The sequence below is a fragment of the Miscanthus floridulus genome, chromosome 10 (assembly GCF_019320115.1).
Source record: "Miscanthus floridulus cultivar M001 chromosome 10, ASM1932011v1, whole genome shotgun sequence".
NCBI classification, from domain to species: Eukaryota; Viridiplantae; Streptophyta; class Magnoliopsida; order Poales; family Poaceae; genus Miscanthus; species Miscanthus floridulus.
Window position 1 is genome coordinate 71,006,691 of NC_089589.1, and position 20,159 is coordinate 71,026,849.

At 45.1% G+C, this 20,159-nt stretch overlaps 1 protein-coding gene and 1 long non-coding RNA gene across 2 annotated transcripts; both read right to left on the reverse strand.

Annotated features, from left to right (window-relative positions):
- Positions 1-139: 139 nt before the first annotated feature.
- Positions 140-6,879, reverse strand: LOC136486718 (uncharacterized). The gene is made up of 6 exons (XR_010766931.1): positions 5,695-6,879; positions 5,565-5,601; positions 5,357-5,481; positions 3,986-4,033; positions 3,746-3,839; positions 140-275 (listed from the first exon to the last, which is right to left on the reverse strand). It is a non-coding gene; the product is annotated as an uncharacterized lncRNA (long non-coding RNA).
- A 1,998-nt stretch (positions 6,880-8,877) lies between these two features.
- LOC136484848 (chitinase 2-like) lies at positions 8,878-9,909 on the reverse strand. The gene has a single exon (XM_066481810.1). The coding sequence runs from the start codon at positions 9,884-9,886 to the stop codon at positions 9,026-9,028; it is 861 nt and encodes a 286-aa protein (XP_066337907.1). The 5' UTR covers positions 9,887-9,909; the 3' UTR covers positions 8,878-9,025.
- Between the last annotated feature and the right edge of the window lie 10,250 nt (positions 9,910-20,159).

Here is a 20,159-nt window from a genome sequence, read left to right on the forward strand (position 1 = left end):
AAGTAGCAGCTCTCCTTCTAGCCTGGACACTAATTTTTCACCAACCAGTGATCGGTTTACCATGTAATAACGAACAGAAGAGGCAAATCCTGACCCAGTGTGATCCATTGAACTCAACGCCTAGTTTTAGGCCATCCCCAGGTAGTGCCTGCTGTGTCGCGGTGAGAAAGATGCCAGGCAGCAATATGGATTGCATTGCCTCCTTACTTACACGTGCTGACAAGGCCATATACAGTGCAAAAATTGTGGGTCTTAAAGAAGCATGCCATCCACCTCTGCATCCACATCATCAGGTAAAATTCTTTCAGTCGCTTGACATTTCATAAACTACAGTGGAGTATCCTTGTCTGATAATAAGCTAACAAATATTATATTAATTGTGTTTTGCAAACCAGGTCATAGCCTAAAGGAGAGCCATCAGGCTATCTCCAACAACAACACCTAAAATACAAGACCTATTCCTCTCAGGCAACCCAAAATAAGTCTTCCGTATAGGTACTCTATTGGAGGCTGATTTTAGGTCTCTTGCTACCTATTTTGGGTTTGGGTGCCCATATGGGTTCCTTGTTGGAGATAGTCTCATCGCTGATGGAATGCGTCGCACGTGAAAACAAGAAGTTGAAATAAAAAGGAGATGCATCTCCTAGTTAATAAAAGTATAATTAGTTAATCAACTTATTCCTTCTTATGATACTAGGTAGCGTGCCCATGTGTTACTACATGACAACTAAACTTTTGTACTAAAAAACACACGGATCGTACGATAAGATATGCTAAATTTCTAGTCTTCATCAAAATATTTGATCTTTGATGTTATGTCTGTTGAGCACCACCAAAACAAAACTGTCAACGAAGCCACAGCTCAAGCTTCAAGGGGAAAGATCCATACAAACCAAATGATCAAGATGTTCAATACTGCAATGTGCATATTCTAGGTGGTGCCCAGAAAATTACATATTCTCATGAAACACTATAATATACTTGATCTTAGCAACATGTTGTTTTGAGCCACATTTTAGATGTATAAGCACCAATTTTACATGAAAGTATCAACGCAAGCTTGCTTGAAGAAAGGACACTAAACACATAATACAAGCACGGATTTCAAATTAAAGGAAGTGGTCATGATAGTCAAGTTCATTACAACCTCCCTTCAAATTATTTGATCCATGAGACCCTACATTGTTTGATCCATGCATAGCTACAACAGCGTACACTTTTCTCAAGCTATGCAGCAACAACAACATAGCCTTTCAGTCACAAGCAAGTTAGGGTAGGCTAGAGTTGAAACCCACTAAGAGCCCCAAGTCACGGTTCAGGTACTTCAATAGCTGCTTTCCAAGTACTCCTATTCAAACATAGATCTCTAGGTATATCCCAAGCTTTCAAATCTCTTTTTATTGCCTCCCCCATGTCAATTTCGGTCTTTCTCTACCTTTCCTCATATTATTAACTTGACTTAGGACTCCATAATGCACTGGTGCCTCTGGAGGTCTCCTTTGGACATGGCTAAACCACCTCAACCGATGTTGAACAAGCTTTTCTTCAATTGGTGCTACCTCTTGGCGATCACGTATATCATCGTTCTGAACTCGGTCCATTCTTGTGTAACCGCAAATCCATCACAACATACGTATTTCTGCAACATTCAGTTGTTGAACATGTCGAATCTTTGTAGGCCAACATTTTGCTCCATACAACATAGCTAGTCTAATCGCCGTTCTATAGAACTTGCCTTTAGCTTTTGTGATACCCTCTTGTCATAGAGAATGCCAGAAGCTTGTCACCACTTGATCCACCCTGCTTTGATTCTATGGCTAACATCCGCATCAATATCTCCATCCCTCTGTAGCATCGATCTCAAATACCGAAAGGTATCCTTCTTAGGCACTACTTGACCTTCCAAACTCACATCTCCCTCCTCTTGTACAACTCCGCAAAAGTCGCATCTCATATATTCGGTTTTAGTTCTGCTCAATCTAAAACCTTTAGACTCAAGGGTCTGCCGCCATAACTCTAGTTTTCTATTTACTCCCGCCTGGCTTTCGTCCACTAACACTACATCATCAGCGAACAATATACACCAAGGGATATCCCCTTGTATGTTCCTGGTAACCTCATCCATTACTAAGGCAAAGAGATACGGGCTTAAGACTGACCCTTGATAAAGTCCAATTTTAATCAGAAAGTAATCTGTGTTACCATCGTTTGTTCAAACACTAGTCACAACATTATTGTACATGTCCTTGATAAGGGTCACATACTTTGATGGGACTTTATATTTGTCCAAAGACCACCACATAACATTTCCTAGTATCTTGTCATAAGCCTTCTCCAAGTCAATGAAAACCAAGTGGAGGTCCTTCTGCTGCTCTCTAAACCGCTCCATAACCTGTCTTATAAAGAAAAATGCTTCTATGGTTGACCTTTCGAGCATGAAACCAAATTGGTTTATTGATATCTACGCCATTCCTCGTAGACGCTGCTCGATGACTCTCTCTCCCATAACTTCATAGTGTGGCTCATCAACTTAATTTCCCAATAATTAGCACAACTTTAGATATCTCCCTTGTTCTTGTAGATCGGTACCAATATGCTTCTTCTCCACTCCTTAGGCATCTTGTTCGATCGAAAGATATTGTTGAACATCTTGGTTAGCCATACTATAAATATATCCCTAGGACATCTCCACACCTTGATTGGAATACCATGAGGGTCCATCACTTTGCCCCCCTTTCATCCTTTTCAAGGCTTCTCTTACCTCCAATTCTTGAATCCTCCACACAAAGCCCCTGTTAGTGTCATCAAACGAGTCATCCAGCTGAACGGTGATGTTCTCGTTCTCACCATTGAACAATTTATCAAAATACTCTTGCCATCTATGTCTGATTTCATCCTCCTTCACCAAGAGCTGCTCCCTCTCATCCTTTATGCACTTGACTTGGTTGAAGTCCCTTGTCTTCCTATCGCGAGCCCTAGCCATCCTATAAATCTCCTCTCCTTCCTTTGTACTCAAACATCGATAAAGGTCCTCATAGGCCCGCCCCTTTGCCTCACTCACCACTCGTTTTGCACTCTTCTTTGCCACCTTGTACTTCTCTATATTGTTTGCACACCTGTCATAATACAAGAGCTTATAGCACTCCTTCTTTTCCTTAATAGCCTTTTGCACATCTTCATTCCACCACCAAGTGTCTTTCGAGTCGCATCCGCTCCCTTTGGTCACTCCAACCACCTCTGAAGCAACCTTCCGAACGCATGTTGCCATCTTCTCCCACATGATGTTTGCATCGTCTTCATCATTCGAGGGCCCTCTTCAATGACATTTTCCTTAAAGACCTTTGATGCCTCCCCTTGTAATTCCCACCACTTCGTTCCAGCAACCCTAGCTTGTTTGTTCCCACGAGCTTACACTAGAAAGCGGAAGTCAGCCACCACCAGCTTGTGTTGAGCGACCACACATTCTCCAGGTATCACCTTACATTCCACGCATGTTCGTTTATCCCTCCTTCTTGTAAGGACAAAGTCGATTGGACTAGAGTACTGGTCGCTACTAAAGGTCACTAAATGGGACTGTCTCTTATGGAAGAAAGTGTTAGCTATCATCAGTGGCAAAGCTGCAATTTTCAGTATAAAAAATTTCAAACAGAATAGTGATAGCCAAAGTTAACTTAAGGCTTGTTTGGTAGCAGAAGAAGCTACATATGGAGAAAGTTAATTGCAGAGAATCAAATCATGGCCATACCTCTTCTGAAGAATTTCTTCAATCGAGTTTTGGTGCTGCAAAAATGTGAAACTGCAGATATCTTCTCAAATTTTTCTCCAACCGACTTTTGGTACTGCAAAAAAATAGTTGGCACCAGAAATAGAACAAGGTTAGACACTTCTTTTCCCAAATAATTATTTAAGCAAAAAAGTAATCTGCTTCTTGTGCTCTACTCCACAAGCAAAAAAAGAAGCAAAAGAACAAAGTCATTTAACATACCTCAGAACCAATCTAGAGACGGCTTCCCTTTGAATTCCTTGCCACGTTCTTCATAAACAAGGATGCCGAAAGACATATCAGAGAGAAGAGATTCAGGATCAGACTCATTCCTTGCTTCTATGAGTACTACTCAAAGATGTCTCAAAGAAAAATGATTAATGCCTTTTTCTTTCTTCAGGACATAAAAAGGTATGGGGTGTAAAAGTTATCCCTGAGATAAGGAAAATATTAACAAAATCCTTATAGGGAGAAAGAAAATTATAAAAATAGATAGAAAAATGATTGTTCATATTCCCATTCTACTGTTTAACAGATGCAAATATTCACGTGGGTGCAGTTTATAAGATAACAGTGCACGCACAACTGTATGCAGAAAAAAATATGAAGACACTTCAGTGCACAATAATGACAAAGATCAGATTTGGATAACGCAACAGAAATGTAGAATAGGCTCACTGGGAAAGCATCGCATGTTATCAAGCATCTCACATGCAAGAGGTAGGGAAAACATCAAATTTTGATGCAATCTAAAAGTACAGCTATTCTTAAATATTTTTCCGTAGCAACGCATGGGCATCAGCATCAGCAGCAGCCATTTTTCAACCAGCTGAACAGAGCCAAAGCCCTGAATTTATGGTGACTAAGAAATCATTGAATAAGACCTGAGACAACAGAGAAGCACTCATGCACTCAGAAAGATTGGATATAAAATCGTCCATGAATTAAAAATTGAGAAATTTTAATTTGAGTAACTAATTGTAGTGTGGTTTCATGTCTAGCTACTTAGACACCAGTAAGTGCATTTTTTAGCAAGCAAACCTTCGTGAACAGTTGCTGTGCTTATTGGAACAAAATGTTCCCGTGGTCATTGTACTGGCTAATTATTGCCATATATCACAAAGCCCTGAATTTATGGTGACTAAGAAATCATTGAATAAGACCTGAGAGAACAGAGAAGCACTCATGCGCTCAGAAAAATTCAGCTATAATAAAGATTGGATATAAAATCGTCCATGAATTCAAAATTGAGAAATTTTAATTTGAGTCACTAATTGTAGTGTGGTTTCATGTCCAGCTACTTAGACACCAGCAAGTGCATTTTTTAGCAAGTGATTTAAATTAGTAATGGCAAAGCTCAAGATTACTTGTATGGCATTTGCTGCCCAATCAAAGCCGTGAAGTTTGCTGAAAAAAATCATGAATCCGCATTCTCAAAATCACTATCAGGTTATAGCAAAACACAAAGACTCTTTTCTCCATGACTACATTGTTCATCTTCGTTCGATTCACAGAGAGGTTAATCTTTGCCTCCCTGGAGTGCTACAATATAAAGGATATAATAATATAACTTCAATGGAACTTATTAGTTACCTTTGCTTCACTGATCGCTGCCACTGATGTTGTACTTAAGTTTTGCCATGCACAAATCGTTCCTTTAGTCGATACTCTATGCTAACCAAAACTCTATTTTCACGTGGCCTGCTTAAATAATATCCCTATTCCAGAAAGTAATTCCTTTAGTCGATACTCATTGCTAGGAGATCATGGATTATGCAAAGAAACTGAACATATGACTTACCAGTATATAGTCCCATTACTGCCAGTCTGCCACCTCCCTAAACATAAGATGTATGTACACATCAGCGATAACATCAGTTGCTTTCTCAAGTATTGCTTTACTGCTTATTATATCAGCATATCTTAACAACCTGTCATCAGTCCACCAACCAGACAGACTGAAACCACAGCAGCTCAGCCAAGAATATATCCTAGGTGAAAGCTAATATTCAGTCAACAAGAATACATATATAATCTCAAAAAAAACAAGAATACATATGTTGGATAGATTATGAAGTACTCCTGAGACATGATAGCTGGTGGAGTCCACTGCCGATGAGAAAGAGCAATTGTTGTCACTGCAGATCTTGGGTTCTGGCCGTTGCGTTGGCCTTGGTGGGGATTCAGAGATGGACTATGTCATTCCATGTCAGTCTACTCATCCATTTTTTACCAATCAAATTATGAGGACAGTTTAATGAGAAAAATAGTATATTAGATAATTAGAAAAAATATTCATTAGAACATAATCACCTTTATTAGATCAAGCAATGTCAGATTTGTTAATTCTCAAGGCAATGTCTACGTCCATTTTCAGAAGATGCATGTGCAAGCTGTCAACAAAGCATATCAAAATTTGCACATGTAGGGCCCGTTTGACACGGCTCGCAGCGGCTCCGGCTTACCTGACAAAAACACTGTAGCCGGCTTTTGCTACAGTGTTGCCAAACGGGCCCTTAGTCCGATGGAACTATTGTAGCCTAATACTATAGTATGATGGATCTGGTACCGCTGCAGCAAATTCAGAGTTGTAGGAGCCACTATTTTCTCTATAAGGCTGGATCTTGACTTACTACAATAGCGGAAAGTAATTAGAATTGTGAACCGATGAAGGGAGAAAAAAACTGGGAGATCGGATTCGACTGCGAACGAAACGGGAATCTATCTATCCAGGCAAACAAGGCAGCTGGAGGGCACTCACCAACAACAGATGACGAGACTGACCGACGGCCGGATGGATGGATCTCCGCTCCGCTCGACGGCGCCGCGGCTGGTGGACGGAGGATCCGGCGGGCATAGGGTGTGAGGGGCCGGCGCGGAGCGGGACGGGGACGGGGCGGTGGCGTCGCGCTCGGCTGCGTGCGTCGTCGCCTCGGTGGTCGGATCAGGCTGGGCGTCGGTGCATGGCGGAGAGGAAGCCGTCGGATCGTGGGGGAGAGGAGTCGGCGCGGGTCGGGGGAGAGGAGGATTCCCCGAGGGGCGCGTGGGGAGACCAAGGAGGATTCCGCGAGGACTGCGCAAGACCAGGCCCACTGCGCCAGCGGGAGAGCGAGGGAGCGCGCGGGAAGGGATCGCACGCACGGCAGACCGAGGACGCGACGTCCATTGTCGCACGAAAAAGTTATCCACTGTTCAGTCTTTTTTAGGTGTGAGCAGGGGCGGATCCAACGGTGGGGCGGGGAAGCCCCTACTAGTGGAATTTCTGTGGAGCATACATAAATTTTTAGACAAAGTTCTATAGTGTAGGGGGCTGAGACTTAGGATCGAGTAGCAGTGTTGTTCAGCCCCCTGAAATATTTTCTGGATCCGCCGCTGGGTATGAGTGACTACAAGAGATGTAATGCTATGTTTTACGTGTTGATTGTCTTATGATATGTAATACTATGCTTTATGGGTTGATCATTTCGGTGAGTGAAAAAAAAAGTAGGAAGTGTCCAGTTATGTGTGACAGATTTTATGTGGTCAAATCTATCAGATTTTTAAAACATGACCTAGTAGTGATAGTTGTAGCATAAATCCTAAAGCACAATCAAATGTATAGAAACCTAACAAATTTAGTAACAAAAAAATCTATCAACAGATAAATAGCAAAAGTCAAAAAGGTATTAAGACTTGTTTGGATCATACGAATTGAAATGCTTCTCATTTTACTATTAGATTACTTTTCAATTCCTTTCAATTCGTGGGAACTAAATAGGGCCTTAAAGAAAATGAGGTGTCCATCAAAAATCCAAAGGGATTTTTAAGTTTTTGCCATCGATGGCACTCATTCGTTTGCCACTTTTATACGGGCAACTACATATTTGCCACACAAAACAGGAAAACTCCTAAATATTTGCCACTTTCGCAGACGTGGCACTCTTCGTAGTCAACCAGCGTGGCAGCACTCTCAAGACCATTGCTGCTTCTCTCTCCCTCCACTCGGTGACATGTGGGCCCCACCAGTCAGGTCCTCCTTCAACCTCCAGCATCAGCCATCAACACGAAGGCTCTTCCCTCTACGCCTCCTCGGTCATGGCCGGCGCAGCGAAGCTCGTGTAGGCAAGGGCGTTCGTGCGTGCGGCCCATGGGGTGCATCTGTGCGTGCGATTGAGTTCAACATGAGCAGGAACAGAGGATGGGGTGGCTGCAGAGTTCGGTGCAATTTTCAGCATGGGCGGCGGCTGGTTGCGGAGACGGTAGACTCGGGCATGGCGGCGCGGGGAGGGTGGAGCCGCTCCGACGGGCTTGGGAAGGGCTCCACAACTGCAGCGGACTCTGTGCTTGCGCGTTGAGCCTGCACGGGAGGCGCAGGGGAGGTAGCACGGCGGGCTACGTGTCGGGTGGTGCAGGAGGCCTACGCGTCGGGCGGTGCCGGAGGGCGGCACGGTGGGCTGTAGGCGAGGACGACGCGGGGGCCACAAAGCTCCGGCGCCGGCGGCCACCATCACCAGCACGCCCGCGAAGCTCCAGAGCTAGCTCAGATGTGGATGAAGGGTGTGGTGGCGTGCGGGAGGCCAGTGCGCACGTGGGCTTGACGACGCCAGAGTCGAGCACGGCATAGGCGGCGAACACGTTGTGCAGCGCGCGGAGTCCCGCCAATGTCGAGCAGCAGCTGTGGTTTCTGGTGGCGGCACCCGGCAGCGCGGCCGTGTCTGCGAGTTGTGGCAGTGGGAGAGGTTGAAGGAGACCGCCGACCCTGGCATGGCGCGCAGCGCCCTAGGCGGCCTAGGCGCGTGCAGCCTTAGCGCGCGGCAGCCTGGGCGCGTGCGGATGGCAATAAGTGGTGCGTGCTCGCCTCCTTCTTGTTGGCCAGAGGTTGAAGATGAACCTGACTTGTGAGGCCCACATGTCAGCGAGTGGACGAAGAAAAGCAGCGGTGGTCTTGAGAAGCGCTGCCACGCTGGCTGACTACGTGACATGCCACATCAACGAAAATGGCAAATATATAGGAGTCTCACTGTTTCGTATAGTAAATATGTAGTTGCTCAGCAAACGGAGGAATGACATCCGTAACGATGACAAAAACTTAAAAATCCCAAATCCAAATGGCACGGAGATGACGAGAGGTTTTATGGTGTTGGAACCACAACCACATGTCCACTGGTGGATTCTTTGTGTTCCGTTTATTTATTCATTCGTTCATATCATAATTATTAAGGACACAGTAAACACGTTCGAATTCCTTGTTGGAGCAGCTGGAGGGCAGCGTCCGATCAGAGATCAATGGTTTGCGATGATCTGCTGCCCCTGGATCTCGTACTTGAAGCCGTAACTGCTCTGCTTGGAGCTGTCCGCCGACCAGATGAAGAGCCCCGGCAGCTTGTTCTGCCTCTGCAGCTCCTTGGCCGCGCTGATGCCGAGGTCCGGCGAGATCAGGCCGGTCGTGTTGCCGGTCATGAAGCTGGCGAGGACCTTGCCGCCGGGGTAGTTCGCTGACTGGTTGTTGTAGAACTGCACGTACGTGGGCACGTCGGTGTTGTCGCCATAGCCGTAGAACTGGAAGTTGACGTAGTCGATGACGCCGGAGTATTTGCGCCACAGCGGCTGGTAGTACTTCTGGATCACGGGGTCCTCGAAAGGCGCGATGGAGGTGGTGATGTACGGCATCTTCGTCTTGAGCTGCGTCAGGAGGCGGCCGATGCACTCAACGAACGTGTTCACGTCTACGCCGTCGGCGAAGTGCTCGTAGTCCACGTCCACGCCATCCAGCCCGTACGTGTTGATGATGCCCGTGAGCGACGTCACCGCGTTGGCCACCCACGAGTCGATGGACTTCGGGGTGAAGACGGCCTTCACGATGTCCTGCACGCTGTCGCCGCCGAGCCCCGCCATGACGGCGACGTTTGGATGCGCGGCCTTGATGGCGGCCACGGCGGTGGGGGACAGGTTGCCCGTGTCCCAGAACGGGCTGAACACGCCGTTGGTTGGCGCCGGCGTGGGCTGCTGGTCCACCGGCGTGTAGTCGATGCAGAAGGAGAGGAGGAAGTGGAAGCTGAGCATGGCGTTGATGGGCACGTCGGTGAACTGGACGCCGGTGAACTGCGCTCCGATGTACTCCCGGAACAGGTAGCCGTTGGTCATGGCTGACCGAGATTTTGAGACGAGCTCTGCTTCTGCTTGTTCTGTCTTGAAGCAAGTAGCGCCACCATATTTATAAGCGTAGTGTTTCCTTCTTATGCAAGTTGTTGTTATCTGCACGGAGGCGTGCGGAGAATTAAGAGGTCACGTCATGTTCATGGAACCCTTTTTCTTTGCCAATACCACCATTTCCACACATCATGAAGCAATAGGTCCATTTTGCCCCCAACGACTTTATGGCATATCTGCATGGCAAAATGATATTTGGAAGCAATAGGTCCATTTTGCCGTTCATGAGATAATGTGGACTGTTTGCAAAATCCAGTTATTGGATAATATCCATTGTAGAACAGTATCCACTGCCGACTTGCGCATATCTTTCCTACAGAGGTGTCATGGAAAAAAGATACCTATTTCGAAACAGGCAGTTAGGCACCATGTTGCCGACTAGACCATCAATTAGCGGAACGAAACAGGATACACAAGCGGTGATTCTAGCGCCCAGACGTCCGGCACGCGAGTGCGTCCGGACGCCAGTCCGCTTCCCACCCCCCACGCAGAAATAGAACGAAACCCGCACACCCCCAGGGTGGGGAACAGAACCCACCCCTGTCCACCGCTCCCCACCGCGCTCATATCCCCCGTTCCCCAGCGCACTCCGTTCCCCCACCACGCTCATGTCCAAAAAAGAGCACAAAACACTTCAAGTACAACATTACAAATATATGAAAAAATTATGTAGTACAAACATCGGGATATAAATACTACAACACCACAAAAATAACTATGACTGCCTATTTCGAAACAGGCAGTCAGGCACCATGTTGCCGACCAGACCAGCAATTAGCGGAACGAAACAGGATACACAAGTCCTTTCACTATACCCGGCTTCCATTGAAGATGAGTATGCAATTCCACGGCTTTTCCGTTGACCACTGATTGTTACTTACGGGTAATCCCGAAACGTAGCTTTTAGATGCTAATAACTTGTTTCTAGTAGTAATTACTCCGATCCTCTTCATCACACAATTTATATATCACCCAATTTGAAGTCCCACAGCAACCCCAACACACAGTTAATCAAATATAGTGTCACGGGTTGGAACCGCGGCAAGCATCGGAATTGTTCATTGAAAATCAGTGTGTGGGTCTCCGGCGGCTCAGACACTCAAAACACGGAGGGACACAGATCGGTTTATCCTGTTTCGGACTTCTGAGCCCCTACGTCTAGCAGTGTAATGATCTTCGTGTTAGAAATGCTCAATCAGAGATCACAATGGTAGAAATTGAGAGAGTGATAGAGGATCCCGCGGTACTATCCTAGAGTTCTTCAGTGTGTTCTCTGGTCCCTCCTTGAACTGAGTTGGGCGGAGGGCACAGTGTACAAGTCGGCTCTAGTTCTATCTATATGGTCTATACGCCGGGCGTACACGTCCTCTGCCACAGTGTTACTGGACGTCGTCTTGTCATGTAGGCGAGGCGACAGTGCTACAACCGACTCCTAGCACCGTTGCCTCCGTTCTGGCGCTTGCCATCAGGGGCAGCCTATGGACACGCGGCCTCCCACCGGTGAGCGTTCTCAAGGCTTCCTTGGTGCACGAGGAGCGTCCCCCGCCTAGAGGGGCTGACGAGTGGGCCCAGAGCCCTTCACCCTTGGAGCTTGGGGAGTTCCTTGTCCTGATGTCGTGGCACGCCCAGTGCGTGATCCTACCAAGAGAGTGGCTGACAGGGCCTCACGACCATTGAATGTGTAGACGGTGCAACATCTCCGTTCCTATCTATCCAGCTCTAGGTGTCTAACATATTCTTGAGCCCGCACTACTAAAGATTGATCACCAACGCCTCTATCACCGCCGGTATCATTAAAACCATTGGTGATAGTTATCAACTATCACCAACGGTTCATAATAACCATTGGTGATGAGAGTATCATCGTCGGTTCGTAAGAACGTCCGGATTGATAACTATCACCGCCGCTTCGTCTTACCAACCGCCAGTGATAGTCCATCATTACAACTGGTTTGCACCACCAACCTGCGGTAATGATGTGCTCCTTATCACTGCAGCCTTGCCATATGAACCGGTGGTGAAGACGTACCGCCGGCTTGTTGTATGATACGACGGTGATAACCATGCTGCAGCATAATAAAATTCAAAACTTTTTTCAAATAAAGTCAGATGAAAACAAACTTTATATCAAAGTTGTACATCCTGACGAGATCGACAACTTTGTAGTTGATGACTTTTTCATTTGAAACCATTTACAATCCCAGAATTCAGTTTGAAGTGCTCAAATTTTGAAATTAAATTTTTTTGAATTGTACAGACGACCTTAGATGGAAAAACAATCAAAACCAAAGGTGTAGATCTCGATGTAATATATATAACCAATTTGTACCTAAAGTTTTAAAATTTTAAAAACCCAAAATTTTCAAACAACCTTGGATGAAAAATCGACCAAAACCAAAGTTGTAGATCTCGATGAGAACAACTTTATAGTTGATGAGTTTTTCATTTGAAATCATTCGAGCTCCTAAAAGTCTGGCTAAAGTTTTGATGTTTTTAAATTCAAATTTGCCAAATGACCTTGTATGGCGAAACAACCAAAATCAAAGTTGTAGATCTCGATTAGAACATCAAATTTTTAGTTTATTACTTTTTTATCTAAAGCTGTTTAGGGTCCTAAATCTTGAAAATTAAATACTAGGGGAATGGATATGCTATACAGACACAAAAGACTTAGGGGTGGAGTGGTTAGAGGAGCTATGCGCGTGGACAAAGGTCTTAGGTTCGAATCCTAGCACCGTGTAGCGCCGGGGTGGAGGTCAGGCTCAGGCTGCCGTCGTTCGGTAGCTTGCGGCAGTGGCTAAGCCCCGAGCCCCGAGCGATGGTTGCGAGCATGCTTGGGCTCGCCCCGACTCCTCCGGAGGGTACGCGCGAGCATACTCGATGGGTATAGCCCCAAACCCAATTCATATAGGATCGGTGGGGGGTTCTGTCGGTCGGCTTCTTTTTTCCCGGGAACTTAACATACCCCTATTTCAGACTCTCGTCATATAGCAATACGAGAAACCCGGTATGTATTTTTCCATATGATCAATAAGGATTTTTTGCAACGAGAAAATTTCACCGCCGGTCCCTGAGCTTGGTCGACGGTGTCATCTAGGTGCCTGAATTTCTAAAGTGAAATCTGTGGGTCCCTAAACTTGGAAGAAGGTATCACCAAGGTTCCTGAACTTTCAAGGTGATCATCGCATGTCTCTAAACTTTCCCGTCGGTGTCATCCTGGTCCCTAAACTTTCAAAATGATCACTACATATCCCTAAATTTGGCAAACGATATCATCCATGTCTAAATATAATAAGGTTACCTATAGTATGTCTCTAAACTTGGCAAACTTGGCAAATGATATTAAAAGTTACCTATAGTATTAAAAGTTTTCTCTATTAAAAGTTACTCCTAATTTTAGTATTCTCTTAAAAGTTTTAATAGTAGTATTATAGAAGTAACTTTTCTATGTTATTAATACTATAATACTATAACACTATTATTAAAACTTTTAATACAATAATACTATTATTAAAAGTTCTGATACTATAAAACCACTATTAAAAGTAATATAGTATTATAGTTTTAATAATAGAGAAAAGTTACTTTTGTAATACTACTATTAAATTTTTTAAAATAATACTAAAATTAGAAATAACTTTTAATAGAGAAAACGTTTAATACTATAGGAATTTTAATATTATTTTAATACTATTAATCATACATGAATATTAAATTAATTTTAGTATTTTTCTATTTTAGTTTAAACCTAATATATTTGTTGTTGCAAATTATTTTAATACTTTAATTTATTTTTTGTTGACGTAAATTATTTTATATAATTTATATTTTTATGATAAATATTATATAAATAATGATTGATTAATTGACACATGTTGGATCCGCATAACGTACGTCAGCGTGCCACGACAGCTTATGGAGTATAGGTTAGACCACATTTGGACTGGGATGACACCGTTTGCTAAGTTTAAGGACCTACGGTGATCATCATGAAAGTTCAGGGACCGAGATAACACCGTCGGCCAAGTTTAGGGACCTGCAGTGGTCACCTTGAAAGTTAAGGGAACTGGATGACAGTGTCTGCCAAATTTAGGAACCCACAAATATCACTTTAGAAGTTCAGAGACCTGGATGACATCACCGGCCAAATCACGGGCCGACGGTGAATTTTGCTCTTTCGCAACCTGCTTCTATGGTATCATCTCTGTTAATCAAATATAATATAGACAATGGTTCACAACCATGAAAACCTGAGGGAAAAAAAATACGCCACGCCAATCTTGAGCCCGTAACGAGCCCACTGTCGAGGCCACAGCTGAAAAAGACACGCGCCGTCGGTGAAGGAGAAAGGGCCCACATGCTTTCCATGGAATCCATGCATCCCATGCTTAGAAAGATCTACCTCATCCTTTTCAGTATGGCGGTAGATCCTTCGCACCAATGGCTTCCTCCAGCTCGAGTTGCCTGGGCAGTGGACAACGTGCCGCTGTTGAAGGAGGAAGGGGGCCGTGATAAGGACAGGTCTACCCTGTCACAATAATTTTCTACATCTTTCACGGTACAAGATAAACTATAATATAAATTTCTAAATTTTATATGAATGAATAGCTGCAACAATTTTTCTTTGGCTTCTGCCAGGTACGCCCGCCCGCTTCTGCCGGCTACCGCGCCTGCATATACGACGAGCTCAGGACCTGACATGAAAAGCGACCGGTGCCAGTTAAGTCCCAAACAGTGGGTGCACGGTGCGCCAGACCTGTCCAGTGCCAATAGTAGTATCCACACTTTCTGTCTGACTCTAGCTCACGTGCTCTCTCCTCTCGCTGTCATTATGGATGGATGGATGGATGGATGATGTGACGTTAAATAATGAAAACAGCACGGATGTCACCTCCAAACTGCATAGCTAATCTAATCCCCTAGCAAAAGCATCACATGATGACAGGAGTAGCTAGCATCGCATTAGCTCAGCACTACATCTACACTAGTACGTCTACCACTAGTAACCTAACCTATTTTTTATTTGGTAATACACCAATTTATCCTCAAAATTAGTTCAATTGTTGTAAATTTATTTGGTGTCTATGTTTTTTATACATATTTCCAACTATTAGCATGGTATTTGAACTTTTTCTATTGGAACTTCTTTGTCAAATTTAAGACTTATTTTGTTATTTTGTACTTAAATTCCGAGTTGCCGGGCAAATTTAATGAGTGTTCACCAAATTACTAAATTACTAAATGGATTTTACCGAATCATATATGGAAATTTTAGTGCGGCATACCCCATGAAAAAAATCATAGATCCGCCACTGGGAACAAAGGGTGGTCTGGTGGCGAATTTGGTGGTCATCCAGTGCTGACCCACCTTGATCGCAAAACAGCTAAGTAGTGGCAACAAAAAGAAGTGCAACTTTGGATAGCTGAAAAGTGTTCCAATGAGTGGCAAGAATTCGGTGGTCATCCAGTGGCACATCCAGCATGGGGGCTGAACCCCACTACCCCCACGTAGACAATGCAGAACCCCCGACCCCCACCGGCGGACTCTGGATCAGCCACCAATCTGAACATTCATATTAGTCAGTACTATTTTTTGCAATATATGAGTTCACTAAGGGAAAATGTATCTCCAACTTAAGTTTCACAATGATATCTGTTGGTGGCGTTTGGATACAGGGATATAGGGGGTGGGATAGGGAAAGAGAAATGGATGAACGGCTAGGATTAAATGAGACGTAAAGAATGGATGATTAGGATATAATTTTCTGTATCCCATTCCTTATCCATATCCCTATCCAAACGAGCCGTAGATGTAACCCATACAAAGAAAGTGAACCATAAATTCCTGCCCAAAACTTGCCCGCTGTTTGAAAATGCTCAGCTTATTGCTAGCATATCGAGGAGACAGAACACAGATGACTGAGGAATGTTTGAAAAACTTCCGAGTTTCTTCATCATGAGTTGCCATAACTCCACCCTGCAAAAGCACAAGAAGGTTTCTTACATATACTACCACAGGGAAATATTTGCAAAAGGAACATATTTGCAAAAGGAAGGAACAGCATGTTTCAATAGATTCAGAAAGCACATATTAAATTTGCATTTGTCTAAGATGCATGGTCATGGTTTAAGGCAAATTGAGAACAGGGTCCATGGATTGAACAGAGTGTTTTCACATTCTGTTACCAACTTGAAACTGGCAATTCTTTGTGATTAACATTTTGAACTTGGCCCAATGTATAGGTTGACTCAAGTCCACTATGCCACAGTAAACTCATATATACATGGACCAGCGTCCACGGATTCCTTGCCATTATTAAGTCGACTGCTGACAACTCGACATCACATAAACTGGGAGGTAAAAGAAAACAAGATTATGGAACCTCACCGTCTTGATGAAGAACTTGTCATGCGAAGTCTTATCATCCCACACAAGCAGGCACACTCTGACACCCTCCTGCGACTTGAACTTGAGCAGCTCGCCAAGCGTAAGATCGCCACCCTTGGGCAATGGCCGCGACGGTGATGGTTCGCGCACAAGCCGCACCTTATCGTACACTGACCATCCGATGATATATGTCATGTGGTGCGCCTCTAGGATGGCGTGGCAGATGTCCTCCCATCACGCATTGTGCTGGAACGTTTTGCCGCTGTCGAACTCGAGCTAATGCGAGTGTAGATGTAGGGCTGAGCTAGTGCGATGCTAGTGGTAGACGTACTAGTGTAGATGTAGATGTAGATGTAGATGTAGTGCTGAGCTAGTACTAGCTAGTGCGATGCTGAGATAAATTGGTGTATTACTAAATAAAAAATAGGTTATGTTACTAGTGGTAGATGTACTAGTGTAGATGTAGAGCTGAGCTAGTGCGATGCTAGCTACTCCTATCATCATGTGATGCTTTTGCTAGGGGATTAGATTAGCTAGGCAGTCTGGAGGTGACATCCGTGTTGTTTCCATTATTTAACGTCACATCATCCATCCATCCATCCATAACGACAGCGAGAGGAGAGAGCACGCGAGCTAGAGTCAGAGGCATAAAGTGTGGGTACTACTACTGGCACTAGACAGGTCTGGCGCACCGTACACCCACTGTTTGGGACTTAACTGGCACCGGTCGCTTTTCATGTCAGGTCCTGAGCTCGTCGTACATGCAGACGCGGCAGCCGGCAGAAGCGGGTGGGCGTACCTGCCTCTGCCGCGCCACCGATCTTGGCGCGGCTCTGCCGCGCCCTGATCTGTGGCACGGCAGGCCCTGCCACGTCACCGGTCAGCGCCCCTGGCCTTCGTCACGTCATCGTCCCACCGCGCCACCATGCATGGCGCGGCACATGCGTTTCGCCGCGCCATGGCAATAGGCGCGGCCAAAAGTGTTAGTTTTGAAAATAAAAAACAAACACTGTTAAATTTAAAATTAGTTTACAAAAAGTGTTAAAAATAAATAAAAAATCTCAAAAAACAGAATATTTAATAACTGAGCAAATTTACCAACTGAGGAGCAGCACTAGTTTAAGAGCTAGAGCCCCACTGCAGCTACACTGTATCAGAATAATTCGGTAGTCTAGAAGAGCCAAACTAATTTAGTATTGACCAGAGCACTACTTGCACAAGGTGAATCCCCAACCACAACGATCAACCAAATATATTAGAGAATAATTTTATTTGGTCAGCCAATCAAAAGATCGATTCCAATAACGGCATACCTAGCGCCCGGACGTCTGGCCCCTAGTGGTGTCCGGACGCAGGTCCTAGATATCGTATTCATTCTGTCACGCCCCTGTCCCCCACCGCGCCCCGTTCCCCACCACGCCTCTGTCCCAGGCAAATTCAACCGCGACGACCGACATGAGCACGAGATGGCGATGCGGACCGAGCAGACCTCCATCCCCGCAGCCTGCGCGCCCCCGCGGTCCCCACGGCGATCGGCAGCCTACGCCTCCTCAGCGACGGGAAGGGCCGCGTGCTCAGCGAGGAGGCGCGCGCCAAGGAGAGCGTCTACATCTAGGTCCAAGCCCTGAACCCCTGTTCCCCACCGCACCCATGTCCCCCATTCCCACCGCGCCCCTGTCCCAAGAGCATGAACCACTTGAAGTGCAACATCGCAAATTATATATAACTATGTAGTGCAACTTCGGAATATAATACTGCAACGTCGCAAACTATGTAGTGCAACATCGAAAAATATGTACTGAAACATCGAAAGTTATATACTGCAACATCAAAAATTATGTACTGCAACATCTCAAACAGTAGTACTACAACATTGCAAAAATCAACCATGAAACATGAAAATGGAAACATCTCAAAACACCTTTCAGTGCTGCAACATTTGAAAAAGGTGATTTCAACAATTAAATTCGCTTGCCACAACACGTAGAAAAAGTTAAAACTCACAAGTTGCACCATTAGGGGAAAAATACAATCCCAACATTAAAACACCCTTTCTGCAACACATGAATCACACTATTGCAACATTCGAAAATCATCTGTTGTAACATAAAAAATCCCCTTGCAACACGAAGAGAAACAGTAAAACAGACTGCTCCAAACCCTGCCCATCACCTTCGAGCTCGCCGGAGGGAGGAGAGAATAGGACCCCAGAGCTCGCTGGAACCCTAGCCACCACCTTATTCCTCATATTCAGAGGAGGAGGAGGCGGAGGAGGGCTCAGATACAGAGACGGAACGACCTACCTCGTTGGAGCCACTGTCGTCACCGTCGTCCTCGTCTCCGGTGGGGGAGTGGGAGCCAGGTCGTTGGGGAGCACGGGGTCGCAATGAAGGTCACGGAGGGGGAGGGAGGGAGGGAGCGCAGGCAGGCTTGCAGGGATCTTTTCATGGCGTTATTTCATGGAGGTCACCGCCATGAAATTAATTCGTGAGAATTTCAAAACTTAGAGGAAAATAGTATTTCGTGAGAGGGAGAAATCACCACGAAAAAATGTTTGAACCATCACAAAATATAGTATTCAAGGATCGCGGGATAATCTTCAGTACGAAGAACCCATGTTGGCTTTCTAGAGTGGCGGCTCGACAAGGTAATTACTACGTAATAAAATCAAATCCTAATTTATTACATGCCGCTGCTAGCAACTTATAAACTCATTGAACTTATATCAACCGCAGAAACCATCAGCCGAACAACTCGTCTGTCTAACTCGATTTGGTTATGGCCCACACACAAAACTCGATTTCCTCTTCCCACAGCACGCCCGTCCACAAGCGTGGTGCATGCCGACCCCCAGCCCACGTCGTCCGTAGCCCCTGGCTCGCCGCGTGCCCCATCCACAGCCCCCAGGGCGCCGCACGCTCCATCTCCCGGCCCCAGCACGCCTCTTCCGCAGGCCCCCTGACTCACTGTGCCCCATCCCCTAGCTCGGGCCGTGCCCCCATGACTCTATCTCTGAAATATGAAACACTTGCGACATGAAAACACTTGAATGCAACATACGTCTGAAGGAGATTAACATTTGAAACATACACATGCAATATATGTGTGAAACATATGCAACATCTGGATTAAGCACTTGCAACTTGCAAGAAGAAAACACTTACTGCAACATAAGACTGAAACAACTGAAACATACTATTACAGCATATGTGTGAAACATATGCAACATTCAGATCAGAACGCTTGCAACGTAAGTCTGGAACAGATAAAACATTTTGTACAAACGCTTGCAACACGTCTCTAAAACACCTGCAACATATGCAACATGTGCAAACATCCCCGATCTACTTTTGCAATATCCATATGAAACGATTGCAACATATCTCTGAAACGTTTGAAACACTTAAACATATGTATTTGCATCATAGGAAAGAGGACGTCTGAGCCGGTCGATTTTGCCGTCGGGTGGGAGCAGACAGCCAGCGGCGGCACACGACAAAGTGCGGATAGCCTTTTAATTTGAAACAGTGAACACAACACAAGAGTATTAGTGCGGCATATATATGTTGTCCCGAAGCAACCCTTTTTCTGCTGCAAAGAGTAGTAGACAGCAGGCCCGGCCCTGGAGGGGGGCGAGCGGGGCAGCCGCTCTAGCCCCCGGGGACCAAGGGGCCTCCGATACTAGTACATGTAGTGATGTAGGTAGTAATATACTTGGTATATAGTATGTATATGTACGTATTATTAGTTACTAGTATATATTTGTTGTAGCACCTAAGAAGCTAGCTACTACTCCCTCTGTCCCTAAATATATATCGC

What these genes read in the sequence shown, in the direction of transcription:
- LOC136484848 (XM_066481810.1), bottom strand. Translation starts at nt 9,886, where the DNA reads ATGACCAACGGCTACCTGTTCCGGGAGTACATCGGAGCGCAGTTCACC.